General features: G+C 38.1%; 1 protein-coding gene across 2 annotated transcripts; it reads right to left on the bottom strand.

Moving 5' to 3' along the window:
- Positions 1-4,350: 4,350 nt before the first annotated feature.
- LOC104587535 (AT-hook motif nuclear-localized protein 1-like) lies at positions 4,351-21,015 on the bottom strand. 2 transcript variants are annotated; one of them, XR_016077866.1, is made up of 6 exons: positions 18,266-21,015; positions 17,699-17,766; positions 17,407-17,538; positions 8,219-8,383; positions 6,877-7,256; positions 4,351-4,588 (listed from the first exon to the last, which is right to left on the bottom strand). XR_016077866.1 is itself a non-coding variant. In XM_010245185.3 (5 exons), exons 1-5 carry the CDS (start codon positions 18,621-18,623, stop codon positions 6,933-6,935), a joined length of 1,047 nt encoding a protein of 348 aa, XP_010243487.1. In that variant the 5' UTR covers positions 18,624-21,013; the 3' UTR covers positions 6,655-6,932. The 2 variants fall into 2 exon arrangements, 1 of the variants encoding a protein (XP_010243487.1); XM_010245185.3 differs by lacking the exon at positions 4,351-4,588 and having other exon boundaries at positions 6,655-7,256; positions 18,266-21,013.
- Positions 21,016-21,043: the final 28 nt, after the last annotated feature.

Here is a 21,043-nt window from a genome sequence, read left to right as displayed (position 1 = left end):
CTAAGAGAGGGATCTATTTGCAATTGTGTCAAAAAATTTAGGGGAGGTGATTACAATTAACAAACTTCAGGTAAGATTTCGACTACAATTAGAAACTTTAGGGAGGTTTCAGCAATTTACCGTTAACAAATGGGATAATCGGGCCTGACCAAATTACACTTGACGGCTTAATTACCTATGTTTAGAGTATAGATACACAGTGCACTCAAATGTATTGACACGACAATTTAGATCTCTTCCTAACCTCATTTTGCTTCCCTTCCTAAAACACATGTTATTACAATTGTCCCATGTGTGATAGAACCTTCCTCGTGTAACACACACACACACACACTCTCTCTCTCTCTCTAGGGATGCAAACGGATTGGGTCGTATTTAAATTAGGGTATATTTGAAACTGGTTAGACACTATTATTTGCATATTTGGATCTGCTAGACATGGATCTAAATTCAAATCTGATTGGGAAGTCGGGTATTTGGGTCTAATTCGATCAGATTTGTTTTCTTTAAAATTAATAAATTATTAAAATAGAAATAAAATATACCAATTTAAATAAAGGAAAAAATACAAGTATTTTTTTAATTATTTTCATCATATATATATATGTTTTTATAAAAAATAAATAATATAACAAATTTGCAAAAATACAACATAAATAATATATTTGTAAATAAATAAATAACATATATATGTATTGTATATATTTATATAAATAAATATATAACATATATATCGAATTGAATCTTCTCAGATCGAATAGAGGTGATCCGAATCTGAATCCAAATTCTGATTAGATTCTATTATCCTATCCGAATGGGGGTGGTCGAAATTTGACCAAATAGGATCAGATCATCCAATTCATTTGCACCTCTCTCTCTCTCAAAACCCTCGTTGTTTTCTCTTAAACAAAATGGAAGCGTCATTATTGAAAAACTTTGCAAGCAGACCTTTTTATTTCTTTCTAAAATATATGCACTCACCGGATGTCACAATGAGGTATGGGCTCTATTTGGATTCATTACAAAGCAAAAGTATCATAGGCAATGCTTCCAAATGAATGAGAAGCAAACCCTAACTTTGTTCAGGGACTGTTGCGAAGAAACACTTGAGCTGCAAAGCAAAAATAGTAGAGGTAGTGCTTCAATAGCATTTAATGATATTTCAAATTCAAAGGCTTAATTAAAAGTGGAGTGATAAATTAAATTTGAATTTGAATTTAAAAAGTAAAAAGAGTGGGAAATGAAATTCGGATTGTATCAGCTGATACATAGTGCATATTGATCCATTTCGAGATTGTATGAGTCAATACATATCTAAAATAGTCTGATACGAGGTCAATACGGATCCATATCAGTCTGATACGAACAAAAAAACACAAAATTATCTAATTCTATGTGTTAGCGACGTTTCAGAGGTCTGACATCTGAAATATATGCTTTTAAAACGCTAGGTTCATTTGGTATTGCTTCTGAAATATGATATTCAGATTTAAAATTGTAAAGCCCAGGCCCGTCACTTAACGCATTCAGACACATTTTAGACGTGGCCCAAAATAAAAAATACCCCTATTTTAACCCGATAAAAATCTCCATTCTCTCTCTCTCCCCCCGTCTTCCCATCGTTACCGCTGCAACTCTCAGCAGCGTTGATTCTATAGGATCCTTTCATCTTGTCATTTGGGGTTCCTTCAAATCCAATAGCCATTATCAAATGGCTAACTTCATCTCAAAGAATGCAATCTGTTGAGGTATCCTTAGATAGGAATTGAAATCAGGAGCAGCTAACCAAATGAAATAATTCATGCTCATAATTAGCCAGCTTATGGATTCTACATTCTTACATTCTCAAAAGCAAAATTGACCTTAAATTTGACTTTATTACGGATAAAACTAACGGCATTTGAATTTGAAACCTAAATAAAATTCTTCATTCTTCATTTTCCTGCTTGATCCTTCTTAACGAATAACTTAACACTGAAACCTAAATAAAATCTACCATAGTTTTTGCAAGCACAGCAAGCCGAAGGTCAGGGTGCATGACCAGAGGCCTTGTAGGAAAAACCATGTACTTTGGTTAATAATAGCATTGTCTGACACTGCATATATTAAGTCGGTTCATCCACATGGTTGAATCCTGGTTGAGTGCAATGCTAAGGGGTGTCAATAGACTAGGTTGGGATTGGATTCGTTAGAATCAAAATTAATTTTAATAAATTGGATGCACCAATAAAATATATTGAATTGGATCGTTCCAAACTTAATAGTCTAAAGTATTTATTGAATTGGATGGGACCTGGTTGATTTGTAATAGATTTATATTGGGTTAGGCCGGATTGAACCAATGTCCAGTCCATTGACATAAGATAATAGTCTGGGTGTCAATGGATCAGGTTTGGGGTTCAACCCAATCTAAACTAATACCACATTGAACAGTTTGGACGATTCAAACAATGAAAAAAATTGGACCAGTCCTGCAGTCAAGAATGGTCCAAAGTATTCATCGAATTGGATTGGACCTGGTCCATCTATAATGGATTCTTACTGGATTGCATAGGATTGGATCAACAACGATCCATTGACAGCCCTAACTAGCTTCACCCAAGCTACCAGCCATGACAGCTACGTCTAAAGGGTTATGTAGGGAATCAGAACACAACGGAGCCAGAACCTATACAAGAAATCTAGAACATGAAATCATCATCCGGATCATATTTAACATGGTTAATGGATTCAAATTCGATTTGGATTTCATGAGATCCAATCCGATCCATTTGCATGCCTATGGCCAAATTTATGTGGGTGTAAAGTAGAGAAAGGCAAGGAAACCTTTACAAACTTTGTATAGATTTTTATACATTTCCCTTCCTTTCCCTACCTTTACAAACCAAACATAGCCTAGGTGAGTGTGAGTCCATCTCTCATTCCATTTCATCCAGATGAAACCCATGCATGTGGTCATATTATGTTAAACCGGTGAGATCCAACTAGAAATCAAACAAGTTGAATATGGTTAGGTGTTTCTGCATAGTTTCTACGGCAGTTGGGTTGGGGCTGAGTCATGTCCTTTGAAACCGTCTATTATTCAAACCAGCAGTTCCAAATTCATCAAAAAACCAGCAGTTTTGGTTTAAGCCTAAGAAAGGAGACATTGAATCATTGCTCCATTTGATAGTTTTTCCATTCAGTAACAACGTAGATCTAGTTACATAGATTTAAAATAAAGCTTATGAAGCTAATAACCAGACATATTCATGGATGATTCAACTCCCCAGTTCCCTGCAGACAAAACATTCAGAGCTTCCACCTAAGAAAGGACTCGGTCAAGCCCATTTAGCTTTAATTTTCGAGTATAATTTCCAATCTGGATGAGCAGAATTGATTGATGGCTGACCAAAAGGATGTTCTTCCACGTATGAGGGAACATCATCCGCATCCGTTAGGCCTTCAAAGTAGAGCCTGAGTTCTCCATTTGGGTTTATTTAGTTCAAAATGTGCAAGCAAAAGATACTTGACTCCCAGAGCTTCTTCATCCCCTTCGGAAATATGGGCTTCTCCTTCTTCTCAAAGTCTTGAATTCTGAATCGGTGCATTCCTCTTGATCCTACCAAATCATGCTTACTACAAAACATTCATTCACCAGAGCATGTGTAAATATTTTCTGGTCATCTATATGATATTCTACTTACCCAAATAAACAGCAGCCTACGCTTCAGTGGTCCGATTACACAGTCGAGGACAGTATCTACATTCCTCCTAATATTGATTAAAATTACAGATAGAGAGAGAGAGAATAAAATGAAAAACAGGTAAAGATCGTTTGATTTACTGACTCCATCGCAGAATACCAGATTCCCACTTCGAATCTATCAAAGCAAAATTTCATAAAATCCTCTTAGAATGGCCTCTTGAACACTGCATAAAACATTCAAAGTAAGATGAGGCCCAAATCAAAACTACTGTGTCAGAAATTACATTCTTCTGGTTTCTACCTACTCTCCCATGCGTTTGCACTACTGCAAATGAAATTGCAGTGCAAACAATTGGAGGCTGAGGCTGCGTTTGTTTGTGATACAAGCAATGTATCTCCCCTGATTTGACATTCAAAAATGCAATAATTAAAAGGTCAAAAATATGTGTTTTTGACATTTTTGTATTAGTGTGACCATTTTTTTATACACATTTGTGCTCTTCCAATAATTAGTGCATTTGATCAAAAGCTTAAGGCATTTTAATGATGGGCCCATGTTTTGCACCAATTTCAACCAAACAGAAAGAATATAAACCCACTTTGCATTCTTGAACCGAAAATAAGGTATTTATGCAAAATAAATATTCACATTTAGATCGCAACCAAAAAAAAAAAAAGAATGCTGGCCCGATCACGTTTATAAACCCTACGAAGCAGCAACCCGTTCAAGTTAAGAACGAGCAGTTTCTTTCTAGGACCAATACTCAGTTAGTCAGTTTCTCCTAACAAATGCCACCATCGCTCCTTCATCTTTGTCATCATCATCACTCTCACTCTCATGAAGGACCAACTTTTGTATCAAGCTACTAATCTGCTCCAAATTTTCCATCGATTGCGCTTCTGGAATTAAGAGGAAAACATGATATAATCAAGTTGGGTTGATAACTGAACAGTCAGAAAACCAAAAGTCTCGTCAATACTTCAGCCATTAATACATTTGCACAACAAAACCGCCACTAGTTAAGCTTTGCGTGATGATATTGAGTAATGGCATGGACCAACGTTCAGCGTCTCTTCAACAGAATTGTACGAGAGATTGAATATGATTGAAACAAGAGAGAAAGAGAGAGAGAGAATAATGCAGATGTGCATTTACCAGTGGAATGAATCAAGGTTTCTGGTTCCATAAAATTTTGGCATTTAGCTCTGTTGAATAATATAAGATTTTTCAAAATTTAAACCGTTATTTATTTAAACATTATTTAGTTTAGATTGATATCCCTACATTTATCCCATTTGACGATGTGGAAGCTTACGCCTATCATATTTTTGGAGCATTTAGGCTGAGTTTGATTTATAATTGAATAGCTCAAACTTTATTCAAAACCTGTACAGGGGCTTTTCATTTGAATCAAGAAACTAAAATAAGATTTGGTTTGTTATTAGACTCACTTTGGAAGGAGTACAAATACAAATATACAGTGTAAATACATACAAAATCAGTTTGGAAGGAGTACAAAATACAGATGCAAATATGTACAGCCTAAATACATACAAAATATATGGTTTTGCACTCTACATATTTGCACTTGTACTCCTTCCAAACTCGGCCTAAGGTTTTACATTCTACATATTTGTATTTGTACTCAATTCAAACTGAGCCTAAAAGATATGAACCAACTTTTTAACCTGAACTGAATTAGGCATCATCATCCTAACAAGGTAGGTAGGATCCATGCAAAGACATGTTCAAGTAGGGATGTATTTTTTCTAGTAAGCAAATGGGCTATGCAACACAACGGGATTCTCTGACAAGCAAAAACAACTATATATATATATATATATGGAAGATATTTCCACTGTACAGCTGAATGTTATATGAACAAAGTTTTTGCTTGCAAGAGATTTTGGACTTGTACGCAACTGGGTAGCACTCCCAAACCCCTTGATGAAGGTGGAATTAGATTGCAAGTCTCCACTACAGCCAGCTAGAGACCCAGCAAACTGGTAACTTCAACTAGAAAGCACATTTTCTGTGATTGTGATCGCCATTCCCCTCCCCCTAGCCCATTACAATGTGTCAAATTAAATATGGATTTAGATTGGAGAAGACCTAACCCTTAACCGGACTTGTTGGCTTCAGCTTTTCTTTCACTTTTTTCTTTTTTTTTTTTTATAAGCAAAATAATTCGTTAGCTAAATGATGAAAGAAGATTTGAAATTGCCTTCTCTTTTTTAAATTTTTTAGACCAGTATGTTTTTTCTTTAAATGAAAACCTGAGACCATGTCTAATATAGACTTTCATGAATCTACAACAAATGAAAAATATTTACAATGAAATATTCATGTAACTTCTATGGCAAGTGGCGTGGTGACATTGAAAATTTTGTGGATGTAACCTTCACCAAGAATTGGGCATGGGTTGGAATCGGTTGTCGCTATAGAGTTAGGTCTGATTCATTTATTCTATTTTATTTGCTCAGGTTCAACTCTTTCAAATTAGTCAACCCGGTCAGTTAAACCATTTGAAAATTAGTTTTAGGTGACCAAGCTTGTACTTAACCCAATCCACTAATATCCCTATGACCAGATCATATGTTGTGAAGATTTAATATTCTTCTTTATTGATTGTGATACATAGATCTTTGGAGAACTCTACTTTTTCAATATGATCCAGAAATAAGATCACCATGTATTGCATCCTGTTATACCAAGAATAGAAATGTATCGCCCCGATACCAGTAGAAATTAATTTCCCACCCAGAATGCAGAGGGTACTGCAATAGTCCACTCAAGATGGGAAACTAGCTTTTAAGAGGTGTGTAGTAAACTTAGCTAGTCCTTTTTTTTCTTGGTTAAGGCCCTTTCCTAAAACAGTGCACCCGTTCAGAGATTTAGATCAGTTGCAGGCAGACAGCATGAATTTCTTCTTAAGAAATTAAATTTCATATCAAAATCTGAATTAGAATATTTCCATCAAAATTTTGCAAATTTCTGGTATTAATGTCCATTAGCATCAAATTTTCCATGCACATATACTCTTCAATTCTCTAAGCAGGAACCCCTTCATGTCATAGATGGAAAACAGAATCAATAAGAAAATCACAACAAGTTCTCTTTAGTTTTGGAGACTTTGGCAGAAATGTTACAACAATGATAAAATGTACTTCTAGCAAGCCTCATTTACCTGTTCTTCCAGCCTCCAGAAGCACCTAGCCCATGAGAAAAACCATCCTTCATGTGCTATTCCCCTGGAACAGACACATTAATGTCTGGAGATTGTTTCTGTTCCAAGGTTGACTCAGAGCCATGCCAACCACCACTTCGGAAAGTAGAGTTTGTGGTCGGGTTACTGCTCACACTGTTCTCTGCTTCTCCATGGCTTTGTTCTGGTAATGTAGATGTTGGGGTGACACAGGTATCATCATCAGGTATTACTTGAGAGATCGGTCTTGCTGCTGTGACAACATCTGGGCCACCTGGAACTGGGGAAACCATTGAAGGTTCTAGAAGGTGCCTCCGCTTGTGGGCTTTGTAACTGTTTGGCATGAAGCTCCCCACCACAACCTGGTAAAACAAAATCATGAATTTTACAGTTCTTTTCAAGCTGATGGTAGCAATAGTTCAACAACTGTTTTAGCACCCTCTACTCATTAAGGACAGTATATTGGCCAGACCAAGCTCTATTCCTCATTAAGCCAGGTACGACCCATCCAAGTCCTGGTTTTGAGGGGTACTGACATGAGTTTCTAATACAAGTTCCCTCCAGTTAATCATTGCAAAGCCTCATGAATAAGTTAACAACTTGACCAATTGGTGAAGTCTTTAACATACAGAATTATGTAGTGGGGAATATATTCACTCACTGTCTCTGATAGTGGCAGGTTGCTGTTTGTTGTACCAAGGCAAGTCTGAAGTAAAACATTAAAAGAACACTTCTGACCTCAAACCTGAACACGGTTATATAATCCTAACCATGTGATTTGTCATTTCATCTTGAAGATCAAAATAAATACAGCAAATAGTCCAGGGAAAGAGAACAGGTCTCTTTCTCCTGAGACATCTCTCGGGTGGGACAGAGAATGACAGGTGCCATAGTCCTATAGCGTTAGAACTTACAAGCAGCCTAATGAATCATTAATAAACAATCCTCAACTTGGACCATAGATTTCCCTTACCTTTAATGTCATTTAGTTGATAAAATTATTACCTACTATAGCCTTGTCAATGGTATTCAATATATGCTTCAGTTGAGTTTCTCTCTGTCCACTACAACTTGGTACAGTTCCAAAGTGTATACATATGTTTTTGGTTTGCACTTGTCCTGCTGTTACTAGGTTTAAGTGACTGGTATATTTTGGAGATCTAAAAGTAAAACAGTGTTACATTTTGGGATCACAGAAAGCTGTCATTCGTGCAGAACAATAGGCCACTTAAATATCCTTGCCGGGACAATTACATTTGGAAATGCTAAGAACTGGGGTATTTCATCACTCTATTTGTAAAGGTATAACAAGACAAGGCCTTACCTGGATTGGGCTAGCAGCCATTAATAAACCTGCTACTCCCCCACCAATCACACGTCCATCAGGACCTGCCAGTGAAACACTTATTCCACCAGTTCTACCACGTATTCCACCACCAATGTCAGTGATTGCATAGGACCCAGTCAAGGACAATATCTCGAAGCGGCCCTGCATTAGAAAACAAGTTAAACAGCTTATTCTCTTCCATAAGATATCAACAAACAGGAAGGAGTTAATTCATTTTGAAGTAAAGAAACCATGAATTATAATCAAACAGATTTGAGAATTTAATTCATTTTCTATTAGGGGGTTCAAATAGTATACTAGATAAACCTTGCTTCCTTATCTAAGTTTACTCGTTAAAATTCCACTATTTTCAGAATGTTTGCCAAGTATATACACCAGAAGGCTCTGGGTTCCCTTTCTTGCGTACATATTGTGTCCATTGCTTGGTGTGATGGTAAAATCTCGATCAGGAAAATGTGAGAATGTGGGTTTAAGTCTGAGAGTGGCCACTTTGTGCAAAAAATGCCAAAGGTTAGGACCATATCCAGTCTACCCCTCCCACCCTAGATGGTTGCGACCAACATTGGGTAATTGCCTTCATACTAGCAATTATACCCATATCTGTGACCAGTATCTTAGGAAATGGAGAATTGTATCCTCATTTCCCATATCCATGCCCAATTTGGTATCTGCATCTTGGGACATCATAGCAATGCAGCCTTCCACCATAAGTAATTTCTACTTTCAGTAATAAAATTATACCGAATACAGATCCCTCTCCCAGCCAAGGTGCAGTGGCACAGGAGTGACAACTAGAACAGCAAGTCAGCAAATAGCAAGCATAGTTTTGAGGCATTAAGAAGGATGCATGATAAATGTCAGTTGATACAGCCAAGATGACTTCAGGTGTTTAATGGCACAGTCTGAAGACAAGAAGACAAAGTTTCTGCCTACTACATCATATTTACCACCTTAACTTGGTTTATCTCAAGGAATGTAAAGATATCAAAACCTGCAATTGACAAAATGAGCAAAATAGATGCAATTTTGGATAAACAAATATTTCTTCCTAGTCTTTCTGCATATTTCAAAAATTCTCATGTCAACTGTTTATTTTGTGAATGTGCTGTTTCTTGACAGTCCAACATTCTTTCCAAAAATTGTGGCTATTTTTATAGTTATACATGAAAATTTTGCTTTGGTTTGCTTGTAAGTGTTAGCATCACTCTAGGAGGTTCATCTTAACTTCATCGACTGCATTGTAATTTTAATGAATCATCCTATTCAATTTATCAGTTTTCATGTTTAATCAGTATATATAAAAATTCATTTTGGGGGTACTCATGCTAGATTGGTCTTCATTGTCCATTGGCTTGTTGTCATATTTCTCTTTAAATGTCTACTCCATAACTTTGTTTTCTTAACATACCTGAAGAAGTTTTTTATTTTAAATCATCCCAGTGTTGCTTCTTGCATGGACTTTCCAAAATAAACGATGTATCCATGTCAGATATAGTCAGAGTCTGGAGGGCACTTCTACATAATCTTTCCTTTTTGTCTCCTACCTTATTTGATATAAATGAACAGCTAACATACAATATGGATGCCAGTTTCATATCAGACATTACTTAACAATGGCAGCAATTTTTTTTTGCAGGTATACAATGCTAAAATTCAAAAAATATGAACTATTTTGATAGAATACAGTTTTTCCATAGATGTGTCTGCAAGTCCATGTTTTCCCACCTTGCTGAGTCAAATTCTTGGACACGCGTTGGCTTCCAACTCCCACGTCTGTGTCCATGCAATACTTTATCATCCATGCATACTGTAATTTTGCATTTCTCCCTCTCTTGCCTTATATGTCAGGACTGTAATCAGCAGATAACATACTCTAGCTGACCTACACTTGCAAATGCCAAGTTAAATCATCCGTGATCAATGCAGAAAGAAATGGGCTGAACACTCATCCCATATAGGGTTAAGTAAATATCAACAGCCAATCTCCATTGCACAAGGACAAAATTATCACTTTATGTGATAATCTTGGCACATTCACTCTCCCAGAATTTCCCAAAATGGTTCAAGTTTGGCCCCATGGTAATAGATAAAATTTCATGTCTTCTCTGTTCTTGTTTATAGGCTATCATCATCATCATAGCCTTGTCCAACTATTGTGGGCCTTTAAATCATATCTCACTACTTCAACCCATGTACTCTTTCATAATCCTATGATATATAAAATCGTTGAACAATTTTTTCAAGCAGAATAAGCAATTTCCTCTCATGCATTTCCAAGATTGGGGATACCATCTGGTCTCAAATAATTTTCTGACTCTCATCTTCATTATCAGATCAAGTTAAAAGCATCCCATAGGCTTAACTTTACTCGAGTTAAGTGCTTTGAATCAACCCCATATTGTATTATGTTGGTTCGGCTGTCTTAATTTGTATGTTTATCCTTGTTGGATCTTAAGTCATTAGTTATTGGGCCTTAGTTACTGGGCCTAATCTTATTTAGTGTTTATTTGACTAGGTGTCCCTCCACTAATCAGGGGCATTCTGGTCTATTTATGTAACATTATGTAATGTTGTCATATATAATAGATTAGGGCTGGCTGAGAACTAATTCTGCCGCCCATCTCATATCTTCTTCTTCTTGTTCTTCTTCTTCTTCTCTCATTCGACAGCTCTATTTCAGCAAACATGGTATCAGAGCACTAATCTTTTGACTGGTTACAGCAGCCGCCTTTTTTCTTCTACTCGCAATTAACTCTCTCTCTTCTTTTTCTTGGTTGCTGCAAAGAAACCCTAGGGTTGGTCGCAGAACACAGCTGGACCTACATCTAGGGTTTCCCTTGGTTGTAGGGCCCAAGGGGAGATAGACCCAGAGGCTGATGCCCTAATAGACGCAGTACAGCAGATTGTAGCCATTCGGCTAAGATAGATCTGTGTAAAACAGGTCTAGGAGAAAGGACGAATCTCAGCAGTCCTAGAACTGTTCGTGGGTGAGAGTATAACCTGAGATAGCAGTGCTTAGCACACAGTAGAAGCTAACACAGCAAGTTGCAGGCTGCGGCAGCAGTGATTAGAACACAACAGAAGGTAGCACAACAGATTATAATCAGCGACAACGGTAATTAGGGCACAGTCTGCAGTGTAGTACTCGGTGTTTCAGCTCTGTGTCGGGTTCTTAGGACTGAGTTTACAATGCAGCAAGCTCCGTAAGTGTGAAACAGTTCATTATATATTGTGTTTACAGTCTTGACTCTACGAGTAGGAGAATATGTCTTCCATATCCAGGGAAGTGTCTTCTAGAAATGTTAGGGCTTGTGGAAGGTCTCCTAATTTGGAGAATCCAAATCTGCACAGCCTACAGATCACAAGTGTGTTGTTGGATGAGTACAACTTCAGAGAATGGTCTGTCTCAGTCATGTTGTTCATCACATCCCGGGAACTCACCGGTTACTTGGACGAGCAGAAGAAGGAACCCGAAGTGGGGAGTGCTGAATATGCAGCTTGGCGCAAGGAGAATGCTACAATTATGTCCTGGCTACTTGCCTCAATGACTCCAAGAGTAGCTAGGACTGTTCAACATTTCTCCATGGCTGCCAAGATATGGGAAAAAGTTTCTAAAACCTATGGGTAGAAAAAGAATAATGCAAGAATTTACAGACTGAATCAAGACATTGCTGCCTTGAGGCAAGGAGATATGAGTGTTGCAACATATTTTGCTACACTAGAAGGACTATGGGAAGAGTTAGATCACCACCTTATTATTGATTGGGAGAATGCCAGAGACAAGGAAAAGCATGACAAACAAGTTGAAGAGGGTAGAGCATTTAAATTTCTGGCTGGCCTAGATCCTATATATGAGAGCATAAGGTCCCAAATTTTGGGAAGGGATGAAATGCCAGACTTACATCATGTTTACTACCTTGTGAGGAATGAAGAGGTGAGAAGAAAAGAGATGCAGGTTGATACTCAAACTAAACTAGCTGAACAGTCTGTGGAACATTCGGCCTTAATCTCTACAAATCAAAGGGGAAACAGACACTCTGACAAGAGACATCTGAAGTGCACCTACTATGGAGGGGAAAGGCATGTGAAAGAGACCTGTTGGGTTCTCCATCCGCATTTGAAGCCAGCTGCATTGAGGAAAGATAAGAAGCATCAGAAGGGTCATCTGCAAGTGTGAATCTGGCTACGGGTCACAGTGATGATGGTTCAAAACACTCATCCACAGTTACTTCCTCTTCCATGGGACATACTACTAATTCCCCCGGAACCGGGTCCTTGGGTTTTACTGCCGATGAGGTAGAGGTACTTAGCCGGGCCCTAGCCCGTCTAAGGACCAATTCTCTTCCATCCTCCTCCCTTACCAGTTTAGGTATTGTCTCTACCTTTAGTGCAACTAGTACTATTGATCCTGCCTCTTGGATTATTGATTCTGGTGCAACTGACCACATGACACACATGTCTTCCCTATTTTTTTCCTATCATTTAATGTCTGGCCAAGATAAAATGAGGGTTGCTGATGGTTCTCTCTCTACCATCTCTGGGAAGGGAGGGGTTGACCTAAGCAAGGACCTCTCACTCAAATCTGTCTTGCATGTTCCCAATCTTTCTTCAAATCTCTTATCTGTTTCAAAGCTTACTAAAAATTTGAATTGTAGCATAACCTTTTTTCCTAACCATTGTGTCTTTCAGGACAGATTGACGAAGAGAACGATTGGGAGCGGTCATGAGTGTGGAGGTCTCTACTACTTTGATGTAGACATCAGTTCGACATTACAAACATTTGCTACTAGTAGTCAGTCCAATGGGGAGTCAATAGCTAGTTTACATCTGTGGCATGCTAGGCTAGGTCATTTACCGTTTTCATCATTGGAAGTATTGTTTCCAGAATTATTCAAAGGTGTTTCAAGTCAAGAGTTATTTTGTGAAGTCTGTCAACTATCAAAGCAATGTAGAACTGTTTATTCAACTTCGAGTAATGAAATTCAAGCTTCTTTTGACTTAGTCCACTCTGATGTTTGGGGCCCCTTTCCCATTATTTCTGTTGATGGCTTTCGATATTTTATTAGTTTTATTGATCACTATTCTCGATGCACATGGATCTACTTATTAAAAACACGAGAAGAAGTGCCGCGGGTAATCATGACTTTTTGCAAAATGATTGAAACACAGTTTGGCACGAAAATCAAACAATTCAGGTCAGATAATGCTGCAGAATACTTTGAAAGGTCCTTGAATCTGTTTATGGAGGATGCTGGGATGATTCATCAGTCATCTTGTGCTAGTACCCCCCAACAGAATGGGGTTGCTGAGCGCAAGAATAAGCACCTATTGGAGACTGCTCGAGCCTTACTATTTCAGCACAAAGTTCCAAAAAACTATTGGTCTCAAGCAATCCTTACTGCATCATACCCGATAAATCGAATGCCATCCAAGGTATTGGGGATGAAAACTCCTTTCTCGGTTCTTTGCCCTCATCTTCCTGACTTTTCTCTTCCACCGAGAGTCTTTGGGTGTGTATGCTTTATACATGTCAAGGATCCGAAGAAGACCAAATTGGATCCTAGGGCTACAAAGGGAATCTTTTTGGGGTACTCTCCTACTCAGAAGGGATACAAGTGTTATGATCCAGTCACCAAGAAAAAATATGTTACAAAGGATGTAGTATTCTTTGAGTCTCAATCCTATTTTCATTCTTCCCAGAATCCTCTTCAGGGGGAGACTAGTGGGATTGAAGAGGATTCTTCTGTTCCCCCTTTCTTTGTGCCTCTCTCTACCTCAGACCTTCCATCTTCTCCTCCTGATCCACCTAGTTATAGTATCCCGGGTGAATCTAGTGAGGCTCCCATTGTACCAGCCACTACTAGTGATGTTGCAGATGTTACTGAAGACTCAAGCAGGCTGCAAAGAAATATCAGAATCACCTACAACAGAAGGAAGAAGGGCCCTCTAACTCATGACAGCAACCAATTGGACTCGGATCAACCTGTCTCAGAAACTCAAGGTAATCCTATCAGTTCCTCTGACTTGGATCTTCCTATTGCCCTTCGTAAGTCTACCCGTTCTTGTACTATCAGACACCCCATTGCTGATTTTGTGTCTTACTCACATTTGTCTCCCTGTTATTGTTCTTTTGTGTCTGCTCTCTCTTTTGTGCATGTTCCTACCAGGTATTCTGAGGCAGTATCTGACCCAAAATGGAAAGAGGCTATGGATGAAGAAATGAAGGCCTTAATGAAAGCAGGGACTTGGGAATTAGTGGATCTACCAGAAGGGAAAGGCACTGTTGGATGCAAGTGGGTGTTCACTGTGAAGCATAGGGAGGACGGGTCCATTGAAAGGTACAAGGCTAGACTGGTAGCAAAAGGGTTCACTCAAAAAGAAGGGATCGACTACAAAGAAACCTTTGCTCCGGTGGCAAAACTCAACACAATCCGAGTTCTATTATCATTAGCTGCAAATTTCTCATGGGAGCTACATCAGTTGGACGTGAAGAATGCTTTCTTGAATGGTGACCTACATGAAGAGGTTTTCATGGATCCTCCACCAGGTTATGGGTTTGGCAAGAAGGTATGTAGACTGAGAAAAACCCTATATGGCCTTAAGCAGTCCCCTCGAGCTTGGTTTGAGAAGCTATGTGGGGCCATGAAGAAAGGGGGTTACACTCAAAGTGGGGCAGATCATACCCTATTCATAAGGAAGAAAAATGGCAAACTTACAACACTTATTGTATATGTGGATGATATGGTAATTACAGGGGATGATCAGGAAGAGATTAAAAGACTAAAGGAGGTTTTGGCTGCTGAATTTGAGATCAAAGACCTGGGCCAACTGAGATACTTTCTTGGGATTGAAGTTGCAAGATCCAAAGAGGGCATCTATATATGTCAGCAGAAATATATCCTTGATCTTCTTCAAGAGACAGGCATGATGGGGTGTAGGCCAGCAGATACTCCAATAGAACAGAATCATGGTCTACAGGAGTCAGTAGGAGAGGCCTACCTTGATAAGGAAAGATACCAAAAGCTGGTGGGGAAGTTGATTTACCTGTCCCTCACTCGCCCTGACATTGCTTATGCTGTACATGTTGTCAGTCAGTTCATGCACACTCCTAAAATCCCTCACATGAAAGCTGTGGAAAGGATCCTCAGATATTTGAAGTCTTGCCCGGGGAAAGGGATTCTGTTCAAAAAAAACAGTAAAATTGAAGTTGAAGGATATATTGATGTAGATTGGGCTGGCTCAGTTGGGGACAGGAAGTCTACTTCTGGGTATTGCACCTTTGTTGGAGGAAATTTAGTTACTTGGAGGAGTAAAAAACAGAATGTGGTTGCTAGATCTAGTGCAGAGGCCGAATATCGAGCTATGACTCATGGTGTTGCTGAACTTTTATGGCTTAAGATCCTGCTTGGTGAACTTGGAATAAAGATTGAGTGTCCTCTCAGGTTGTACTGTGACAACAAGGCTGCCATCAACATTGCAAATAACCCAGTGCAACATGATAGAACTAAACATATTGAGATAGACCGTCACTTTGTCAGAGAAAGAATCGTCTCAGGAGAACTCTGCATCCCTTATACTCCCTCCGAGATGCAGATTGCAGATGTTCTGACTAAAGGGCTAGCTACAGTGAAATTCTTGGACTTACTTGGCAAGCTAAACATGATTGACATCCATGCTTAGCTTGAAGGGGAGTGTTGGTTCGGCTGTCTTAATTTGTATGTTTATCCTTATTGGGTCTTAAGTCATTAGTTATTGGGCCTAATCTTATTTAGTGTTTATTTGACTAGGTGTCCCTCCACTAATCAGGGGCATTCTGGTCTATTTATGTAACATTATGTAATGTTGTTATATATAATAGATTAGGGCTGGCTGAGAACCAATTCTGCCGCCCATCTCATATCTTCTTCTTCTTCTTCTTCTTCTTCTTCTTCTCTCATTCGACAGCTCTATTTCAGCAAACATATTACATCTATCAAACATGATTGAGATCCTCATTATAAGTTTATGTCGCAGTCTCCTGCCAAGTCATTTCATGATAAGACCAGCTTTCCCTGGTCTTTCATTGTTATTTGTTGGTCCGTTTTGAAAGATCAGAACAACCTCATATATCAACATGACTACCCCACCAAAGATAAATTTCTCCATGAGGTCTTGGATCCTTTATGTTTTTGGTCTTCCACTTGCTTAGACTCTTTAGTGCATTAGGGGGCAGACTATTGTAGAGTTTGCTCTTAGAGAAGAAAAAGGTACTTTGACAGTTTTATTTTGGTATGAAGATTTTGTTTATGATGACATGTTGTGTGCTCTCATACTCTGGTCTTTCTTTAACTGGCTTGATAGTTTTATTGGAGATTCTTCCCCCAGTTATTTACATAATACATCATCTTGACATTTCAAAAGTGAACACAGAAAAAATAAATATCATTCCTCTTCTCTAACTTATTTTAAATTCATTAAATTAAATGTTATATTTATGAAATGCAGGGTATTTAGAATCTTTTTGAGCTTCTATGTCATAGTACAAGTTTCCCTAACAGAAACCAAAGTATTTTTTTTTTCACTGGAAGGCAAAGTAGATAGTCCAATGACCCTTTACAAAACCATTTGTCTGGATGTGAAACTGTACCCGTGATATAAATTGATGACACTCATCATTGTTTTCAAGAATAAACCTACAAAAAGGTATATCTTAATTGAGTCATTTACAGCAAATTACACTTGTGTCAGTTGAATATCTAGTTCTTTTTCCATATAAACATATGGTTCTTTGTTTTTGTATGTAATTATTATATATTTTTCGTTTTAACCTATTTTCCTTTGCAAAATGAACGCCAAAGGCTAAGCCTTGGCATTTTGGAGGTCCTTGAACAAGCTTATGCCATTGCCTTTTGAAAAACTGCTCCTATGGACTATTATAAAACATAAACTCGTACATAAAATACTAGGATTCATTACTGTTACAGTAAAAAGAAACAGGATATTAAGTACACAAGCATAGATATCATGAAACTAAACCTCCTTAAGTAGATTGTACAAAATAAAAAGGAAAGATGAGATCTTTGATATGTGCATCCTATTCAAAGAAATAGATTTGCTAACAATTTCAAACAAGTTCAGGAAGAAAAAGGGAAACAATAACCAAAAAGAACTGGTTGAGATCATACCTCGTATGTCAAAATACCACCAGAAGAACCAGGCTGGCGAATTGTAACATTCGAAACAGCTCCATTGGCTGAGAGAATGCAAATGGCCCGAGGACCCTTGTGAGAAAATGAGAATATCCTTGCTGCAACATCCTACAAATTACGAAGTAGTATCCTGTCATGCAATCTAAACATGCACAAATTCTGTACATGATCTTTTATCCCAAAGTATTTAAATTTGATGAGTAAAGAATGAAAAAATATCAACATACAAGGATGCCATGTAAACTGGCTTTCCCAACTGATATATTACCTCCCCTGTATTTATGGTAATCACATGTGGTGTGAAGCTTCCTCCAGCCGTATTTGCAATCAGCTCACCTTCACAGTCAAAGACTCTCTATGTAAGAAGAACTAAGTTATATTTGATTAAAACATCCTAATCTAACCTAAATAAAGGTTCTTCTACTGGAGAACAAATATTTAAATGAATTGACCATCCATCTCTTGAAAAATGAAAAGATTTAGACCTTTCCAAGAAAACCCAGTAGATGTTTCTTCACATTATTTCATCACCAGTAACAAAAGCTTTCTAATCAATAAATTCACCAAGTTGTTTTATATTCCCGATTCATCTAATTATCAGTGACAAATAACTTTCTCCCACAGATAGCAATCAGAAAAACTCTTCTTAATTCTTTTGTTGTTGTGTGTCTGGGTGTGTAAGACCCAAATCAATTTATTCCCTTCTTATTGTGCTTTCTTAAACTAAGATCCAATTAAAATCATTTCTACCACTTAAAACAGAATTTAATCAACTATACAGAATAAAACATGAGGAAAATTCCCACATGTTCTCTTTGGCTTTTCCTTGACTCACCTAAAGAAGCAAGTATTTGCCGGTTGCCGGAACCCGGTGGCCGCCCTCTATTCCGCTTAGAAAAGTCGGAGGGAGATGAAGAGTAGCCCGGTGAGAGAGCCAAAGCTATGCTCCCGTCCGAGCCATACTTCCTTGGTCTCCCTCTCTTCTTTTTGCCCAGCATGTCCATCCCTACAGCTCCTCCTCCAAGGCTTCTCTCCATACTCATGCTTACTGCCATGTTCATCACTTGTGGCACCACCCCACCTTGCGAAGCTCCCACCGCTCCCGCTCCTGGTTCGCCTCCACTCACCGGAGACTCAGCCTCCGCGTTAGTGTTAGCCGGAGAGCCAGAGACAGTGCTCTCTCTCCCTTCCATGCATGTACTTCTATTATCTTTAAACAAAGTCAAGCTAGAAGAGAAACTACTAGGTGAAACAAAGGATAATAAGATCAGAATTGAAGCTGAGAATCAAAGAGCAGGAAGGGAAGAAGGGAATGGAGAAATGAGAAGCAGCATTTCTTTTTTGAAATCTGAACGTTCCTCTGCAACTCGCGCCAGAACCAATTTGTTAGAAGTAAACTAAAAACCAACTGCTCTTTTGCTTACAATGTTATAAAAAACTTTGTAACAGAAGCCGTTTTATCCAATACCGGAAATACCCTTATAAATTCAAAAAAGGACACAATTTAACTTATTAGCCAATTATAGAAAAATAATAAAAGATTTTTAATCTGTTGAACAGTTCAAGCTCATTCTCACATAATCAAATTCAGGTTTATGTGTGTATACACACACACATTTCCTTTGCAATTAACAGCATTTCATCCTTAGATTTATAATTGAAAATACAAAAAAAATTGAGCAATGAAGAGTATAATATACACTGATATGTTGTAATATGTTAAACCCTTTTCTAAAAAAAAAAATATGTAAATTTGTTTTCATCAACCATATATACTATGATTCCTCTTCCAAGTGGGTTTTCCCTTAATACAGCACACGATATAAAATCAAAAAACACTTGCTCAAATTACTTTGTACATGTTCATGTCCAAGGATCACTTAGAATTCTGTTTCTCTTTCAATTAAGGCTAAGTTTGACTATCCAGAAACTGAGAGAGAATTCTAAAATTTTCAAGAAAATCCCAAAACAAACCATTGGTTGGACAAAGAAAGTGGGTGAGACCCACAACAGGATTTTTCCTATTTTCAAAAGTTCTCTTTTAAATGGAAGTTAATTTTTCTACACAAAGTTATCTGAAAATGCAGGAAATTTGAGTGCAGACTGCAAAGTGGATAAAATGGGGGATTGGGGATGGGGACCATTCCTTTTATAAATTTCTTTTCTTTCCAATCAAAGGCCTTTGAGAAAACAAAGTCTTTCTTTGATTTTTTTTTATTTTCTCTGATTTTCTCTTAGTTATTTTCACTAATTCGCCTTTCTTACATTCCCTTGGCAACCATACCTAACCAAATTAAACGTCCAGTAAAATCCCCATTTAATTCTGCTTCCCACTAAAACTCTCATATTTACTTCTGATATTAATTTCTTAAAAAATAAAAACTGTTGTATGAGATCACAAGTTCATCAGAATTTGGTAAAAATTTTAGTGCCGACTGCATGTAACCTTCCTCCTTTATCCGGGCCAGGGATGGTAGCGTAAGACAAGCTCATACCGGCGGAATTTAATATGAAACCACAAAACACAGAAAAAAAAAGAGGACTAAAATGGAAACATCTACTGACCTCTAGGGTATAATTGTAAAAGCAGTCAATAATTTCCCTCACTGGAAGTCTTCACACCGCCCTGATAAACCACCGAGAAGCCAAAAAAGCGGTTTTATAGAACCCTAAAAACCAGCGTTTGGACAACCCAGTCAACTGGTGCCCTGCTGTAAAAGCTAAAACCCCCCATAAAATAATCAATTATTATATTAACCAAATGTCCAAATCCCGAAACTTCTGGTTTATTTTTGAACCCTACTTAAACCCCGATTTTTTCCCTTTTTCAGGAAAACCAAATAAAGGAGATGAAACAATAAAAGAAAAAGAAAAAAAAAAACGCTTCTCTCTGCCAAAGCAAACAACGGTTTAAAAGCTGTCGGGAAGACCGTTGACGGCCCGGAGTCCGGACCCAAAAACACCTTCGTGGCCGTCCATGCTGACGTGGCCTTTTGTCAGTACTCAGTAGTCAGAACTATATATTCCAAATGTACGTTCTTCCTTCCATTCCACTGCCTTCCGCCAGGCCCGGAACCCCATAAGCCACGTCACGCCTGTAAAAAGTGGAAACGTATGACGTGGCAATTAGATTATTAACAAGATGACACGTCAGCATTCAAACTACCACCCAACTACGTCATTGGGCCCTCCGAACTCCGAAGTCACACTAACTGTCACCGAGAAGTGACGACAGCTGACAGAGCTTTTCTATGGATGGGACAACTTCTTGCTCCCCCCTTGTGTATTAAATGCTAATGGGCCAGTGGGTCAGACCAAAAAAGTGAGGCCCACTTGAGATAACCCTGAAGTGAATTCACGCGGCCATGGGCGTAGCGTTGGCCTTTGGGAGCTTTTCTTCAAATGGGGGTAATAAATGTGGATAAAATAGTTGGGTTAATTTATTGAAGAAATGCTGAATAGTAATAATGAAGGAAATGAAAAGAAAAGAAAGAGGGTTTCGAAAGGGAGATTCCCTAGTGATGAGCATGTGAGAGATTTAGAGGTTTCATGGGCTCCATTAAATATAAGAAGAAATTAAAATAGAAAATAGGGTTTTCCATTTTCCAATATG

Source organism: Nelumbo nucifera, chromosome 6, assembly GCF_055504915.1.
Source record: "Nelumbo nucifera cultivar China Antique chromosome 6, China Antique-T2T, whole genome shotgun sequence".
Classification (NCBI taxonomy): domain Eukaryota; kingdom Viridiplantae; phylum Streptophyta; class Magnoliopsida; order Proteales; family Nelumbonaceae; genus Nelumbo; species Nelumbo nucifera.
Note: the sequence above shows the minus strand (reverse complement) of the source record. Positions and strands in the feature narration are given on the sequence as shown.

Excerpts from the sequence above, each read along its gene's own strand:
- LOC104587535 (XM_010245185.3), bottom strand. The coding sequence starts at position 18,623 with ATGGAAGGGAGAGAGAGCACTGTCTCTGGCTCTCCGGCTAACACTAAC. Across the intron at positions 17,539-17,698 it reads TTACCATAAATACAGGGGAG|GATGTTGCAGCAAGGATATT; the intron begins GTAATATATCAG and ends CGTAATTTGTAG. Across the intron at positions 8,384-17,406 it reads GTGGTATTTTGACATACGAG|GGCCGCTTCGAGATATTGTC; the intron begins GTATGATCTCAA and ends TTTCTAATGCAG.